This window comes from Castanea sativa, chromosome 2 (genome assembly GCF_040712315.1).
Source record: "Castanea sativa cultivar Marrone di Chiusa Pesio chromosome 2, ASM4071231v1".
In the NCBI taxonomy this organism is placed as follows: Eukaryota; Viridiplantae; Streptophyta; class Magnoliopsida; order Fagales; family Fagaceae; genus Castanea; species Castanea sativa.
The window spans coordinates 36,797,576-36,815,996 of record NC_134014.1 but is presented as its reverse complement, the minus strand read 5'-3'; the positions used below and the strand labels follow the sequence as shown (position 1 = coordinate 36,815,996).

General features: G+C 39.3%; 1 protein-coding gene across 1 annotated transcript; it reads right to left on the bottom strand.

Moving 5' to 3' along the window:
- Nucleotides 1-14,190: 14,190 nt before the first annotated feature.
- Nucleotides 14,191-17,528, bottom strand: LOC142625917 (S-adenosyl-L-methionine:benzoic acid/salicylic acid carboxyl methyltransferase 2-like). Its single transcript, XM_075799672.1, has 4 exons — nt 17,394-17,528; nt 16,457-16,864; nt 15,614-15,868; nt 14,191-14,756 (listed from the first exon to the last, which is right to left on the bottom strand). The coding sequence occupies exons 1-4, from the start codon at nt 17,466-17,468 to the stop codon at nt 14,397-14,399; spliced, it is 1,098 nt and encodes a 365-aa protein (XP_075655787.1). The 5' UTR covers nt 17,469-17,528; the 3' UTR covers nt 14,191-14,396.
- Nucleotides 17,529-18,421: the final 893 nt, after the last annotated feature.

Sequence of the window (18,421 nt, the reverse complement as noted above, 5' to 3'; positions counted from 1 at the left end):
AGGTTTCCTCGTCTTTAATCTGCATCAACACTGGTCGATGGGCGTATTCGGGGAGTGAAGTTCGTGTACCTTCCTCGTAGGCGGCTTGGGTCGTCGATCATCTCGTCCTCTCCGGTTCTCCCCCTTTTTCGTCCATTATCGGGTTTCGTATCTTCCTGTCTCTCCCTTTTCCGGGTTTATGGTCGTCTTTGGCCGAAGGCATCCTCCGCGTTCATGTACTTCGTCGCCCGTAGTATACATCGGACATAGTCTTTGGGTCATTCTTGCATAGAGAGAACAAGAACTTACCCTCGTAGCCCGTTCGTGAATGCCGCCACAAGTATCTTGTCATCCGCATCGTCTATTGAGAGGGATTCCTTGTTAAAGCGGGCTATATAGGACCTTAACGTCTCGTCTTCTCGCGCTTAATGCCCGATACACGCAATAGACCTCTTGTGCCGATGACTTCCAATAAAGTGTGACACGAACCGGTGCGCCCGGTTCCTTAAAGGTGCCGATAGAATTAGGCGTCGGCCACCGGTGTACCAATCCCTCGCAGCCCCTTCAAGGTGGTAAGAAAAGCCGCACATGATTTCGTCCAGTACACCCTGAAGATGCATTAGGGTTCTAAAAGACTCCAGGTGGTCCAACGGGTCTTTGGATCCGTCGTAGTTTTCCACATGGGGCATGCGAAACTTTGGAGGAACGGGGCATGAATTCACCAACGCTGTGAAAGGTGAATCCGTTCTATGGACTAGGTCGTCCAGGTTGCTGGACACCCGTCCTCTAAGGGCGTTCATCATCACATCCATGCGTTCCCTCATCTCCCGCATCTCGGCCGCGACATGAGGTGGTAGGGAGTCCGAGGCAGATGGCGGGTTTGTCTCCGGCCGCTCCAGCCTTGTTGGTGCGGTGCTACCTTCAGGCCTGACGGTATTCCTCCCTTCCGGGCTTGCTACTTCCTGGTCCTCCCCTGGTGCACTTTGGTGCGCGGTCGCCTACCGTAGTTGTTCTTCTAAGTCGTGATTCTGTTTAGTAAGGCGCTCGACGGCAGCAGCCAGTGTCTGAACTTGCCTTTCTAGCGCTGTAGCATGCGGTTCGTCGCCTTGGTTGTTGACTGTTGCCATCGATCGAGTGAGTACCATACAACTTTTTGTCTCAGGGATAGAGCAAGGCTGAATGTTCTTCCCCACAGACGGCGCCAACTGATGATGCCGAAGAAGTCACCAGTAAGCTGCGAGTACTCCTCCGATTGAAGCAACACCTGCGAAGAGAAAGTAGGTGATCGACAGAGAGCACCGGTGTGGTGCCGGCCAAAAACCCTCCGACGATCAAGTTAGAGTCTTTAAAACAACCCTAGAGTGCCAGAGTTGAGGCGATTGTGCGTACCTTTTGTCATGAGGGTTTCTGGGGTTTATATAGTGGAGTAGAGCCGAAATAAATGCCTTGGCGAGGAAGTACTTTCCTTTTAGAAGAGCAATTTGCGGATCTTTGCATATCGTATAGAGCTCTTTTCCTTATAGGGATCTTTTTGACTAAGACCAAACGTGTAGCGAAAGAACTTTCCTTATATTCACGTATGTAGAAGTCAAGATAGATTGAGAATGGAGGTTGGATTACTCCTTCAGCCTTTGCCTGCCTAGGTCGTCAACCAATGTGCACCTTCTATACTGCCGTCACCCTAGGTCGTCAACCAATGTGCACCTCCTATACTGCCGTCAGCCTAGGTCGTCAACCAATGATATCGTCAGCTAAGGACCTTCTCACCTTGGCCGTCAGTCTTCGCTATCTTGATTCCTTTAGCCTAACGTCGCCACGTAAGGGGTGCGGCCTTGAACGTCAAAAGAGGTGTCAATGACAATAGCGTCAGCATAAAATAACGTCACTATCAACAATCAACCACATATAAATATCTTGACCATCCTCTTTTTGTCGTAGAACTGGTCACATTTGATAAATTGAATATTCTCTTTAAAAATGTGATTAGATATAATTTCCTTATACCTACGGAAAACCTCGTCAATTATTGCATCTCCAAAGTGACTACTAGGTAAGAGTTTAGCCAAACCTCGTCAATGCACTTTGCAACATTGTATTAATCATCACTAAATGCATCAGATGGGTTGAATTCATTGTCATAGACGTTTCAATTGACTTCAGAAACCTCCAAGCAATCAATGGAGAAGTATCCTCCTTTTAAAATTTTGAATTTGACTTATGACGGGGTGGTGTGTATTGAGGGATATGTTGAATGAATCCATTTTATCTTCTTCTGTGAGTCCTTGAAATATATGTCATATACTTTAGCACAATAGACTTTAAGCAAAGTTGTGAAGATTTTTTCCTTCCTTGTATGAAAGTTTGTTTTATTTATAATATATTGAAATATAAGAAGAAAAAAAAAATCATCGTTGTCAACAGACAAAATATTTATGGCTCAGTAATCTTGCCTAATCCATTATGGTGAAAAGATGTGTTCAAATTCTTAATCTTCCACTATTTAAGGGGGGAAAAAATAGAAACAAACCTGAAAGCTCATACAAAATTATTTAATAGTGTGACATGTAAAAATGACAAAATTTAGCTATAAAATTGGTTGTAATCTTAAGTTACAACTTTACTTCAATATCTTTTTATTGAAAGTAATTTTGACAAATCCACCATTGGATTATATCATCTTATTATATCTTCCATGCTCGCAAAATTTTTAGAAAATTAGAGATCAAGAACTATATTATCAATAAATTGTTCAAATTGCAAATTTTTGTAGTTTAAAATAATATATAAAATATAAGTTTATAGATTATATAGCAAATAATATTTGATTGACACAAAATTTGGCATGTGTATTAAAAACATAAAAAACATGTAATTCAACGGTTAGATTTTCAAAATATCTAGTAATATTTATTTTATTAAGAAAAGTTGTAAGTTTAGACTATAACTAATTTTGTAGCTAAACTTTGTCCATATAAAAATATGTGAACAAAATACCATGTGTTAAAATCATATCCTATTAATTATAGCATGAAATAAATTAAAGTGGTTATATTCTATTAATTATACCATACAATTTTTTTCGGGGAGGTGAGGGGGGTGGGTGTAAAACAAAATGCGCCTCACAAAAAAGACCCATTTTGCAAGGCATTGACTTGACATGAGCAATCAATGAAGTTGGAGAATCACATGTAGTTTGGGGCAAAATGGCATAATACCAATTTTTTTCTTTTTAAACTTTTCAACAAAATAGCACTGTTTTGAAATTATTTGGCAAAATACCACTATTTTGAAATTTGACATTATGAAAATCAAGTTCTGTGTAGAATTCGATATTACCAATATAAAGTTTCATGTGTATTTTGCCAAGGTGGCAACTGCTGATGTGATTTTTCTAAATAAAAAATTGCCACATGTAACTCAAGATTAGAAAAAATCGAGTTATGTTTTTTTTTTAAAGTGAAACTTGCTATTATTAGTATCGAGTTCTTTGCAAATTTTTTTTAAAAAAATAAAATGGAACTCGATATTATGTTTTTTTAAAAAAATAAAGTGGAACTCGATATACGTAATATCGACTTCCATGTAAACAAAAATGAAACGAACATCCAAGTTAGTTTTGTTTTATTTGAGAGGGCTGTGTGAAAACAATGGTAACACGACAATAGAGATTTTTAAAGGAGTTTTGCTTAATTTGAGGATTCACATTTTAATTCCTATCATCTTTGATGAGCCAAATAGATACAATCTTCCAGATGATCCAGCCTGGATGAAGTAAGGGCGCCATAAAGAAGCATTCAATACTCCGACAGTTACGTATCAACAAGGAGACCGTTGGGGTCCTCATTAAAACCTACATTAAGCAGACCTAAAACGTTACAGAGAAGGCATTCAAGCCTCCATTAAGAGAGGCCAACGGCTAGCAAGGAAGAGAAGTCTATTTATAGACACCTTACAGCTCAAAACACGGTATGGATAATATACACAGAGATTTACAAAATTCTTCTTGCTCTCAGCCTAGCCTTAAACTTCATTTCTTTTCTAACTTTATCATCGGAGACTCATTGGCCGGCACTACACCAGTGTCCTCATAAGAGAGTACTTGTTTGCAGCTTCTTGTAGAACCCTTGATGAGTTTGTGATAGAAACCTTCTAGACGAACTTGATTGCTGACGCTTTTTGCATCATCAGTTTGGAGCTGTTTGTGGGGACGACAATTTCATACCTCGGTCTAAAAGTGTAGTTCCATTGAATTCTAAGTTCCAAATGGAGTCCAATACGCCGCAAGATTTTGCAACACTAGCATTACGGATTCAGACGCTCACAACTAGCGTAGAAGAGCTCACCAAAACAAACTAGGAGTTGAGACTGCAGTTACAACAAGAGGAAAATCGTTCACCCACAAGGACTAGGACTAACATGAATGACGATGGAGATAGCAACAAAAGAGATGACCACCGACGATTAAAAACTTCTGACGAAGCAAATTTGGACCTCCTCAGAGAAATGTGGAGAGAGATGGACAAGCTAAGGAATGCAATGAGGGAAAAGACAGATAGGAATCTGGACGGGATGGTCAGAAGAATAGACTCGCCCTTCACCACAAAAGTTCTGGAGTTTCCTATGCCCTTGAAGTTTCATCTTCCACAGCTCAAGTCGTTCGATGGCTTGAAAGACCCGCTAGACCATATTACTACCTTCAAGATGACTCTAAGTCTATAGTAACCCCCAGACGAGATCCTATGCCGCTCCTTTCCTACCCTCAAAGGAGCAGCTCAAGTGTGGTTTAGTAAGCTAGCAATATTGTCCATTAATAACTTTGAACAACTAGGCAACTCTTTTGTGTGCCATTTCATTGGTGGACAATGCTCGAAAAGGCCTGCAAACCATTTGCTCACCATTAAGCAAGGAGAAAGTGAGTCCTTAAGATAATATGTGAAATGCTTCACTAGAGAAGTCCTGAAGTTGATGAAGTAGATGATAAGGTGTAGTTAACCACCTTCAAAGCCAGGTTGAAATCCAGAGAGTTCATGATTGCTCTCGCAAAAAGTCCCCCACAGACGATGGCAGAGATGTTGTTGAAAGCTCAGAAGTACATGAACACTGAAGGTGCCCTAGCTGCAATAGGGGAGGAGGACAAGCCTGAAGAAAAAAAAAGGCGTTAGAGAAGGCTAGAGGGGGCATAAGAGAGAAAGGGGAGATCGTCAGAACCCGAACAAGAACAAGTGGAAAGACAATAAAATGTCTTGGACTGTAAAATTTACCCCTCTAGTTATGCTCGTTGATAAAATTTTAATGCAAATTAAGGATTATCATTACCTTAAGTGGCTAAAACCGCTACACTCCTCACCCAATGTGCGTGACAAGAGAAAATATTGCCACTTCCACAAATACCACAGCCATTACACTAAAGATTGCAAAGACCTGAAGGAGCATATAGAGGAACTCATTTGAAAAGGGAAGTTGCAGAAATTTGTGAAAAAGGGGGATGCCAGCCGACCTAGAGATGATAACAAGGAGAAGCACGAGATTGTTCCTAGGGACGAGGCTAATTTGTTTAATTGTCCACAAAGGGTGATAGGAGAGATATAGATGATCACAGGAGGACCATCCATGGGTGGATCCTTTAAGTCCCTCAAGAAGTCACAGCAAAGGCAGGTAAACAGTGTCCACAGGATACCACCCTTGAAGCAGAGAAGAAAAGTAGATATGGACATCCTATTTTCATAAGAGGATGCTAGGGGTGTAAAGTAACTACACGATGACCCTTGGTTATCATGCTTATGATAGAAGGATTCAACACTAGACAAATCCTCATAGATAATGGCAGCTTTGCAGAAATTATCTATCTTTCAGCTTTCCAGCAACTGAAGGTAGACCCCATAATATTTTGGCCCTTTGAATCTCCCCTCGTTAGTTTCAGTGGAGACCAAGTATACCCCAAAGGTATTGTAGCGCTGACGGTCACAGTGGGATCTCACCCCCAACAATTAACCTAGCAACTTGACTTCTTGGTGGTAGATTGCCCATCCTCATACAATGTGATTATTAGAAGGCCCACACTCAACCATTAGAATGCAGAAACATCTACGTACTGCTTAAACGTGAAATTCCCAATGAAGTATGGTGTGGGTGAGGTAGAAGGAGATCAAGTGCTAGTTAGGGAATGCTACCAAGTAGTACTAGCTGCAAAGGAAAACCATACATGGATGATTGAGGAGAAGGAGGAAGAGAAAGCAGAAGCCTTGGAAACCATGTGTGGGGGCCTTTTTTGTAAATGTTGGGCTGGGCCGCCTCCTACTGCACTTGGCCTCAAAGTTTTTTGGATTAGGGATTTGGGACCGGTCCAATAGCAACCTTCCTTGGTCTAGCTTGTGTGCAAACGATGCCCCCGTTTGCCAAGGTTGTTTATCACTTGCCTGTGGCAGGCAGAGTTGTTATAATAATTACGACAGGCAGATATAATAAAGACAATAATAGAAATTCTTTCGCTATCCAGACAAAGGCAAATAATGGGCTTTGATAATGAATTCTCGTTTTATGGAAAAAGCAATAAAGGATAAGTATTGAATGAATAGCAATAAGCTTATTAAAAGAAAAAATGTCAGTCTGCCGTATCAAGTTACGTTGCCGCATTTAAGTCAAGAAGGGGAACCATCTCTTCAACGCGACTAATTTCTCTGAAGGGGCGGGCCTGAATGACTTGTATTTAGAGAGGTCCTTTCTTGTTATCAAAGAACATGGGTCAGAAAGGGAGAGGGGGATCAACCTATTTGGTGCATGCCTGCCACTCTGTTCTCTCCGTTTTTACTTTTCTTTCTATTTTCTCTAATTCTTTCCTTTCTTTTTCTTCATTTTATCTTTCAATCTTTTTTCTTAGTTATGGTGATTCTTTTCCCCAAAGGTTGCTCTGCCCCCGCCGTGCACAGCAAGGGCTCCTTATATAATGCCAGCCGCGACTGGCTTTTACCATTTTAGCCATTAACCGTTTTTGTCTGAAGTGGGTGTCTTTGCCGACCATTACTGATAAGTCAGTCGCCCAACCAGCGCCACTCACCTGTGCTGGCCATGCCACTCCACCTCACCAAACAAAGAAGACTATTTTGTTTGTTTGCTTGTCGTGGCATTCTTACCTGCCACAGTGTAAATACTCTCTTCCTCTCCGTCCCTCATGGCATGCACCCAGTGGTTCTAACTCAACTTTGCTTCTTTTAGATGGTATGTCGTCCTAACTGGACACTTCCTCCAAAAGAGCCTGAGCAGGAAACAGGAAAATAGGTTTTCTCCCTCCCCACCTCTAGACCATACCTTCTTACCTCTAATCCATGACCCACCACTTCGTGTATTAGCTGGGTACAGGTTGGTGGTGTCTAGGCCTTGCGCGTGCCTCACTTCCATACTCGTCCAAAATCTGTATGCTGCTCATGCGCTTACCGTGATCTGAAGGTCCGTCTACCTGTTCTTCTGCTTATTTTTTACTTCTTACAGCGTGGGTTGCTTTATTGATTTCTAATTCTTTATGGCTTGTTGGGCTTTGCCTGATTGTGGGCTTCCCTTCCTTCGCACCTTCCTCCGTGTCCTATTGCTAGCTTTGTTGTTTTTTCTTGCTGCATTATTTGGTCATGCCTACTGTGATGTTCACTTAACCTGAGACTGTTGGGCCTCTTTAGGCTTGTTGTTCATCCCTTTTCTGATGGCCCAATAGACTCATTGAGCCTTTTATTGCACTACTTGCGGGCTCCTGAGTCCCGCGTACTTCCTTTTGGGTTTCCTTGACCCGTTTACTTTCTTGGAGCATCCTTGGCCCTTTCCAATTCTGTACTTCCCATGGGTTTTTATTAACTCCTTGGGCTTCCTTGGCCCAAGTACTTCATACTTCATCTTTGGGGCTTATAGATTCTTCATTGCCCCTTACTCTCTTTACTTACATTGCTTTGGGCTTGCTGTGACAGCTGTGGCTCATTCTCACTTTTCTACATCCATACTGCCCATGGGTATGCTATTTCTTTCTTTCCGGGCCTTCTTAGGCCCATTTACTTCTTCAGGGTCCATTTATTTGCTTTATGGACCCATGATCCATTATTCCTACCACTTGGGTTTAATGGTATTTCCATCCTACTTTCTTTTGCCCACGTTGTTGGGCTTCCTCCTCCTGCTAGCTAGGCTTCTAAAAAATGAGCATTTGCATTTAGCCCCCTGAGCATATGAAATGTTCCTACAGTTCATATGTGAATAAAGACTTTCCTATCCCTTCTGTTAGGTTCTAAGACCTTTAGGTTTAAATGTATTAGAACTCTAATCTGTAATGTTGGCAAACCATGATCAAAACGTTTTAGTCTTGTTTAGACTGCTCAAAGTATGTGTCTTTAATGTAAAGTTGAAATCGAGTTGCTGTCGAATTTACTGTGCAATTCTGCCTGGCTCAATTGATCGAGAATTAGACTCGACTGATCGAAAGTCGTGCAGATTGTTTTTTTGCAGAAAATTCCAACTTAGCCCAAGCCCGTTTTGTGTGTAGGGTTTTATGTTTTTTCCCCTAGGTATAAAAGGGAAAATCCTAGCCACGTTTTTAGTAGTGGTTAATTCTATGTGTGTGAATCTTTCTGTGAGATCTAGAGGTGTTTGCCTTCACACATACTTAGGGTTATCAAGGATCAAGACTATATCAAGAACTTGGTGATCATTTAGTTGCTGCATTAAGAGCTTAACGATATACAAGCTGGAGTGCTTGTGCTTGCTGGGAATCCAAGAAGGAAGTAGTCTGTGGACTAGGAGCTGTCACGTGGTTGTGGTAGTAAGTTTCCTACTCGAGGTAGCAATAGGATGTTAGTGGTCTAAGTCGCTATTGTGTAAACTTCAATTTCTTCATAGTGGATTCAGTTTTACCTTGAAGATAGCTAGGTTAAATCCTCCCCAAGTTTTTTACCGATTTGGTTTTCCTAGGTCATCATATCCTTGTGTTATTTATTTTTCCGCTGCTTTGCATAATATGATTGTTTTGTGTTAACCTAGATTTGCATAATTTACCTAAGTTAATAACTTGGCTAAATAACTAGGTTAATCTAGTTGTTTTAAGGGGTCTAAAGACGTACACCTTCTGTTTTCTTCTTCTTCTTTCCCTTCACGGACTTTTTCGAAAAGTGGACCCCAACTCATACATTTTTTTTTCTTTTCCTACGGTGAACAATGTTGGCTCTTCGAATTTCCTAGTTTAGCAGTTATTCTAAAACACAACCCCCGCTTCATTAACTCCTTCCCTTATCCACTAATTGACCCATCACATCCCTTCGTACCATTCTCCATGGCGTTGGTATTTAAAACCAAGTCCCTTCATATTTCGGACACAAACACCATTTCTCTTCTCTTTTCTTCCCTGTGTCCTTCCCAATCACCACAAACTATCTTCCCTGATCAATCGATACTCCATGACATTGGCAAAAGGTCAAACCTGTTCCCGCCATAAGGGGAAAGAGGTTATTGATGATCCTGCTGTGCGTGAGGCGGCCGAAGAGGCTGCCTATTCTGAATCGGACCATTTTGATAAGGAAGTAGAACGACGTGATCCCAACAGTGAGTGTGCCCCCCTTATAGATCCTTGGTATGATGTTCATGGCCACTTCCCTAAGGTTCTTAGTGATTATGTGCTGCCGCCGCCGGGCCGTGTGTGGCTCGCTCTTTGCCGGCGTAACCCCGACATTTCTTGGGCTCCATTGGCCTCTTTGATTTCTGATATTGCCATCCGCCAAGGCACTGCACTCCCTGTACCAATCCATTTTGAATTTGGGTCCGGTGCCGCCTCGGGTTGGAAGGAGTAGGTAGATAGAGAGCTTTCTGATACGGGCTTTATGGGATTACTACAGTGGGTCGGTGTATTGAAGGTCATCGTTCTATCTCATCGTTTGGCTAATTTCAAGGACTTATTCAACCTCCGCCATTTAGTCCGTCGATGGTGCACCACTACCCATACCTTCTTACTCTCCTGCGGTGAGATCATCATGACCGTGGAGGACGTGGCGAATCAGTTGCTTCTGCCCATCCTTGGTGACATCGATCCTGCCATTCTAGAGCTTTCTCCAGAAGAAGAGGTCGTGGAGACTGAGTTGAAGAAAAGGATGAGTGGCAAGGCCAAGTTATCATTTTGGATTGGTTCTCCTTCAAAGCTCTCTGTCGCTGCTAGCTGTGCGGCCTTTATCACATTTTGGCTATGTAAGTTTATTTTTGGTTCCCATCCCCACTACACTGTGAAGCCTCTGTACTTTCGGTTGGCTATTAAGATTTCTGCTGGGGTGAGTTTGCCGCTGGCACCCATGTTCCTAGGGCATCTGTATGTCCAGTTAGACATCCTACAGAGCAATGAGAGTCAGGCAGGTTCCTATCATATAATGACCACTTCTGTTCATAATAACATCTTACAGCATGTGTTGTATAAGCGTTGAACCAGGCATCTGGCAAAGTGTAGGCCTGTTCGATTTGCCAAAGAAAAGTACAATTCATGTCCAAAGGTTATCACAGACTTTTATGGCAGGTTCTGATTTTCCTTTGGCTTTTTGTTGGGCTGGTTTGAAACCAATTGATCATCCTATTGTTGAATTCTTTGATAAAGGAGTTGGGTCTTCCTGGAGGACGTATAGGAATTTAGGTACAGGTTATACGTGTATGGATTCTGTAATGGGTACATTTGTTGATGTTGTTGGCACCACTACCCCACTGACTAACTTTGAGGAGAGGGGTATAACATACTTGGCAGCCACCAACGCTGGGTGGTTGCCTTATTTGGCTGATGAAGGCGTCAGGTTTGTACATTATCCTGCTAACTGGGTGAGGAGGCAATTTGGACTGAATCAGGACATTCTTGATGACATCTCTTTTCTCGCGAAGTCCCCCACTTCTGTACGACCGTTCCTACGGCATACCGCTTTTGAGTTTTGGAGCCAGCACTTTACCGCAGTTACTATTCTTGGCTCTCAGAGGGAATGCATTTGTACCGCTACTATGCATGGGTACTGGCAAGCAGTGATGATTTCTTTTGAGAATGAGTTGTTGGGTAGTCAAGAATTTTTCCTCATCCTTCCTGATAGGCTTGACGCAGTCGTCTCTGCCAATCCTCACTTGCTTTTGCCTTTTGCGTTCGTGCTGGCTTATGCTAGGAAACAAAGCCGATATGCCATATTCGAGTGGGTCGAGAAGGAGAGAGGGTGGCATTGGCACGCTGGTGATTACCTCGCTGGCTGGGAGAAGAAAGTGAATGTGACTAATGTCCCCGTGCCCGCGAAGAAGGGTTCCATCAAGTCCAAGTCTGCGAAGAAGAAGGCAGGTGATGGTTCCTCTGAAACTTGCTCAGATATTGTACCTTTTGAAAGTGACCTTCCTCCTATGAGTAACATTGTATTAGAGAGCACTACTCCTTTTTTGGTTCGCACCCGCTCTAGCAAGCGTTCCATCGCAGGCAAGACTAGGCCTACCATTCTTCGGCCATCCACTGATGCTCCTCCTTCCAGCAGGACCCGGGGTAGTAAAAGGAAGATTTCTCCTCCTCAAGCACCCACCACTACTGAGCGGAGAGTATGTCATCTCTAACTTTCCCTATTCTTTATCATTCTTGTATAGGATTCTTCTTGTGGCTAACCCTGTACTCCTGCTGGCTTATCCCCTTCTTCTCATTTCATTTTTATTTTTTTATTTTTTACAATCGAAGTACAAGGAGGACTTGTCTGCTACCTATCCTATTTCACTTGATGAGCCTGAGTTTGAAGTATGCCTCCTTCTTCCCCCCCCCCCCCCTTTTTTATTTTAATACATGTCATTAACCTTCGTCTTTTATTTTCTCAAACCGAATCTGAACCCATCTCTGTGTATCGCCCCATGGCTAAAGAGATTTCTGCCTCCATGGGTACTCCCATAGGGGGTTTCTTTGATGGGGCAGATATGGTGTTCCCTATTGCAATCTGCCACTCTTGCTGCTCCACAGGGAGTTCCTGTTGAAGGGGTTAGTGAGACCATTCCCATTCCTGTCTCGACACCTACTTCCCAGGAAGGGGCCATCCCTACTGCTGCTGTTCAGGTTGAGGCTGTTTCTCTGGTCACGCCCCTTATTATCTCCACCAGTGACCCTTTTGCATCTCTATCCTAGGCTGTGAAGGATGGCTCCTCCTTAGTGGTTACCCCTTCCTCCATTCCTAGTTTTGCCACGCGCGGTCCTGATGTGGACTTGTCCTTTGAAGAGTCTGAGGATGTTCTTGAGGATCCTGATGATGAACCAGCCAAGAAAAAGAGGGTTTCCGAATCTAAAGGAGAAGAAGAAGAAGACTCTGAGCACGAGGTTGAATTCATGGGTATGTTTATCTATGTATTATGGGAGGCGCCAGTTCATCAATCAAGACTTCAGGAACTTCTGCTCAGGATTAGAAATCAAGAACCAGTTCTGTTCACCGGGATATCCACAAGCCAACGGACAGATGGAAGTGACGAATCGAACGTTGTTGAAGATCACTAGAGGAGGCAAAGGGCGCATGGCCTGAGGAAGTGCTGAATGTCTTGTGGACCTACAGAACCATCGCAAGGACCTCGACGGTAGAGATGCCATTCAAACTCACCTACACCACTGAAGCAGTAATACCAATCGAAGTAGGAGTCACTAGCATGAGAAGAGAAGTTTTCCAAGAAGATAGCAACGACGATCAACTGAAGGTCAACCTGGACTGCTTGGACGAAGTAAGAGAAGAAGCATCTTAGAAGATGGTCAAGTACCAGCAAAAGATGACTGAGTTTAATTGCTAAAAAAATATTGCATTTGAATTAACTATAGCTAACATTTCTCCTTTAGAAAGCATAGCAAGGCTTAAATTGCAATTTATGCTCCAATGTAATTTTCTTATGCAAAAAGACAATAAGAAGCACTATGGTTAAATTTTGGGGGGAGGGGGTTTGTAACTCAGTTGGCTTGACTTTGGAGTCTATGCAAAGACGGAACCAGAACTTTAAGTTAGGAGGGGCAATTTTACTGTTGGCTATGTGTGGCAGTTTTAACTTTTGCCTCTCCTACTACTTAGTCGTGATTTTTTTTTTTTTTTTTGGTGTGGGTAAGAAAAAATTATTTTTCTTTAGAATTTTTTTAAAGGGCCTAGGTTGTTTATTTTAGATAAAATTGATTGATTGGACTTAATTTTTTTTTTTAATTTTACTATTGATAATTTTTGTTGTTGAGCTAATTTTTTTGATCTTGTATATTTTGTTTTAGATTTTAGATCCATAAATTTTTTTTATGGTCACTAAAATGAGAAAAATGCTAAAGTTACAAACTTTTCTATAAATTGTTGATATGATAAGTGATTATTGGTAAGTAAAAAAAAATGATGTAAGTGGTGAGCCTATATGCGAACCAATAAGAATTTGCTACCAAAACAATTTGTAAAAATGTTGTAAAAAAGTTTGTAAGTATAGCATTACTCTTTAAAGAATCAATGATATTATTTAAGAAGAGAAAAACGTAATTTTATAAAACAAAATTGCTAAAATTAGTACACATATAATAATAATAATAATAATAATAATAATAATAATTTAAACAAAAAAAATTAGCGGGGCAAGTCCAACGGTGGCTGTGTCCCTGAGTCTATGGGTTCCATTGGTTTTACCCATGGACAAAGCTTTTTTTTTAAGTTTTTGAAAACAAGACAGCAGTTTTTTGGAAAATAATAGGAAAATTCAGAATGAAAGAATTTTGTTCATATGGGTTTTGGAAGATGAGGATTAATTTAGGAAATTTATTCAAGAAAATAGTTTTTGCATTTTTTCAAGGAAAAGCAATTTTGGAGTTCTGTTTTGAAAAATGAAAGATGCTTGTTTTCAAGAAGGAGGAATTTCCATGGATTTTGAGGAAACAATTTTAAGTGTAAAATTCATTAATAGAAGATAAAGGCCAAATTTCCTGTAGGGCTGTCAAGTTAATTGCAAAGGGATTTGTTCAAAATATTACATATTAAGTTCATAAGCTCAAAGCTTTATGAATTGAGTTGTCGTCAAGGGGTTTAGAATCTTTGATTTGATTATCTCAATTTTCTGTTGTCCTTTGGCCTCAAAATCCCAAGGAACAGGCTATTGGTAATATTGTTAATAACCTTGTGTTTGTGTGTCACAAGTTTCCCGGTGGGTTTTGAACTTTCTTCAGGTCAAATTGCAAGAGAGGAGGAGAAATTGTCAGCACTACAGGTCACTAAGAACAATCCAAGCCAATTTTCATATACGTAATTTGAGTACATTAAAAAGCACTAGCAGATAATACACCTCATCCCTTTGTACTGGAATTTGAAAAGCAAAATACAAGATCTTGACTTACCACAATATTATTAGACAACAACACTATTTAAGTCGTTCGAACAAGGAAATGACATTATTCAATCACCCATATATAAATATCTTGATCATCCTCTTTTTGTCATAGAAATGGTCACATTGATAAATTGAGTCTTCTCTTTAGAAATGTGATCAGAAATAATTTCCTTGTACCTATGGAAGACTTCGTCAATTATTGCATCTCCAAAGTGACTAACAAGCAAGGGTTCAGCCACTGCTCTCATGCACTTTGCAACATTGTATCCATCATCACGAAATGCATCAGATGGGTTGAATTCATTGTCATAGACATTCCAATTAACTTCAGAAACCTCAAGGCGATCAATGGCGAAGTATCCTCCTTTTGAAATTTCGAATTTCACCTCTAACGGGGATGGTGTGTATTGAGGAATGTTGAATGAATCCATTTTATCTTCTTCTATGAGTCCCTGGAATACACAACCTATACTTTTAGCGCAATAAACTTTATGCAAAGTTGGGAAGAGCTTTATTTATAATATATCAAAATATAAGAAAAAGAAGAAGATAAAGAAAAAATCGTTATCAATAGACAAAAGATTAATTTATGGCTCAGTAATCTTGCCTAATCCATTATAGTGAAAAGATGTGTTCAATTTTAATCTTCCACTATTTAGGGGGAAAAAAACCGAAAGATCAGTTTATTAATTAGTTGTCAGTAGCCTTATATTCCAAATTCTCAATGGTACTTCGTTCTTCTGTGTGGAAGATAGAGATAAAAAATAAATAAAAACCTTTTCTCCCACTGTTACATGCAAAAAAATCAATCACTTGTTAGAACATAGCCAAGAACCTCAAGTAGGTCCACAGTAACATATTTAGAAACCCTTGCTTTTGAAAATTGCATTAACTAATTCGAAAATAAATAAAAAATTTTTTTTTTTGAGAATGAATAAATAAAATGTTGATATGGCAATAATACATTATTATAATTTTATAATGGGCAATTATCTTAAACACACAAGATATCAATATACAATAATAATAATAAAAAGTTCCTAGATTAATTACTACGTTAATTAATTTAATTATACATCAAATAATTTAATTAAAAATAAATAAATAGAAGAATCTAATTCTTTTTGGTCAATTAATAGAAGAATCTAATTTTGTTATTAACTTTTCATCAATTCAACAAAATTCAGAATAGCTACTAAACATTTAGTAAATACTTAATAATGAGTCTACTAATCATAATTAAGTGAAACCAATAGGAAACTTTCCATCATTTAATACCCAAAGTTGAATTTGTAGTAGCGCAAGTTACCTCAGAGACCATGTCATTGAGTGCCATAGCCAAAAGCTCCCAAATGTAACAACATTCTTTGCTAGATGGGTCTTCACTTCTTCTTCCCAAAAATGTTAGTACCATTTTCCCTCCTGCTACTAACTCCTCTGCACGACACTTCAAAAACATTGAAAAATCTATTTGAAATTGCTCGTAGTAGGCCTTAAGAACACCTGGTGGGCTTGTACATGCCATGTAAATGTTCCCTTTATTATTCTCCAGCCCTTCCGGAACCTAATGCACAATAACATTAACATTCATTAATGCTTATTTTAATGTGATGCCAACAGATGTCAATGTGTGAACTATATCAATTTGTCATTGCATATCTTGAATAGTGACCTTAAAACAGACACTTTCACTTCAACAACTCAATCCACTTGCAAGTCATTACCAGTTGCATTTGCATACATATATAATTATGAGGACCTTGTTGACTGAGCAATTCCAAATGACCTCATATTATTCCCTTCCTCTTGCAGTTTGGGATGCTTGGAAGATGGATGTTGGTCTTTACTCATCTTAATGAAAGTTTTCTTATTGAATATGTATATTCTTGTGTTTCTATATTCAAATTAAGGTTATTCTTTGAGTGGTTGAAAATATAAATTACACTGTTCATATATAGCTAGCCACTTACTTCACAATGCTTAAAATCCAAAACATGAAATGTGAATTTCTTTTGTAATGCATTGTATTGTTAGGGAAGGTCTAAAATAAGATGGATTGTTACAATTTTGATTTTATTATAAACCCATATCACCTAATTTTAGATATAATTAATCATTTTAGACTTCTCTGTTTTAAGAATAATTAAGTTACCTGAGACAACCATTGGAGACCATAAGAAGAATGGACAAAATGCAGACTCTTGCTAGGAAAAAGCCTGCCATAGAAGGAACCAGGAGTTCCTGATAACAAACATGGACCAGCACCATGCCCCAGTTGATAACTCATTTCTTTCTGGAAGCTTGGCAACAGTGACTTGAAAATGGTATTAAAATCATTTCCGGGAAGGTCGTTCAAAAACACTTGATATTCAGGTGATTCATGGCCTAGCTTTTGGCGAAGCTTGTCCACTACCTTGATAATTTCAGAAACCACAAATAAAGTATTTGGTCCAGAAGAACAGCCCAAGTCTGCAATGGTTAGGTTTCTTGGCAAGGTGCTGCAGTAGAGATTAGTTATAGCTTCCTCTCTGATGGGTTTGGTCATGGATATTACTTTTTGCTGCCCAAAGTCCAAAACAAAGAGTAGTTTGAATGAGTTGTGATCTAAATTTTGCACATATACTGTGCAGATAAGATAACTCATTAATTACCTTCAGTGATTTTAACTATAAAATATAAAGACAAATTATGTATACGTATTACTCCTTGTTTCGTCTAAATAACATTATTCCTTTGTATTTTTCCCCTTACGCACAAGTGAACAAAAAGCACGTATAAAACTATATATTTTACAGCGGGACTGTAAGAATATATGTAAACAAAATACCATGTGTTAAAATCATATTCTATTAATTATAGCTTGAAAGTTGAAATACATCAAAACTATTCTACGTGTTATTAATTGTTTATGGGATATATAATGCAATTTTTTTTTGGGGGTATAACAGAACGTGGCACACAAAAATACCCATTTTGCAAGGCATTGGCCTGGCTTGAGCAATCGATGAAGTTGGAGAATCATCTAGCTACCACCTGTATACAGTTTGTAATATTAGTGAAGGACTGGGTTACTAATTAATTAAGTTTACCTGAACCAGGGAGTTGTTGGCATAACTTGTTTCTCCAATTCCTCCATTCATGTGGAGCACTTGAACAATTTCCATCTCTCTCTCTCTCTCTCACTCTCTCTCTCTTGTATTGCTGGGTGAATGTGAGTTTGAGCTGAATGTGTTGAGGGACGGGAACCCAATTTATAACCATGGGTACCTCCTTGAACAGTGGTCATGGTTGTCCATAACAAATAAAACAGTGGCCATGATTATTTTGGTTTCATGGGGTTAGTAATGGACGAATCGTGGAATCCATTGACTGGTACAAAATGTCTGCGACAATGACCTTTGCCAATCATCTTTGCATAAATAATAGTAATAAAAGAAAAAAAAAGAGAGAATATCAATCTTTACCTAGAATGTGTCCAAACGCTTTGGTTGGTAAAGATCCATAGAAATCTACTACGTTTCACACCTCCCACAAGTCGTTTCCATTTTTAGGTAAGTTCATTTTATTCCCTTTATTGGGAATAATTGTTATCTGGGCCATCATTTTATTTAGATCATCCAAGTTTCTAGGTGCTGTCGATGTGATAGAATAAAATCATCTACATTTCATTTCAAATGGAAATAATTTTTGATCTAATCATATATGAAACATCCTATTACTTAAAATTTTAAATAACATAGCATTAGATGTATCTTTTAATTATAATATTTGATCTGAACCATAAAATTAATCAATATCATTCTTATAATATATTCTTTTTTCCCTTCAAATATATGGTTCTAAGAAAATAAAATAAACTATTTTTCAAAGAAAAAAAACCATACAACCTCACCTTTGAAAATCATGACATCCCTACTTTATGAACCATCGACCAGTAACTATCCCAATTTCCCATAAATAAAAATAATTTATCCCACTTTTTATAATTTATTTTATACTCTACCAATCAATCACTTCGATTTATCTTAAGCATTATCTATGATCTTTTTTGTTTTTCCTGAAAATAAAATAAAATTATACTACCATTTAGATCATATTTCACCTCACATCTTTTCAA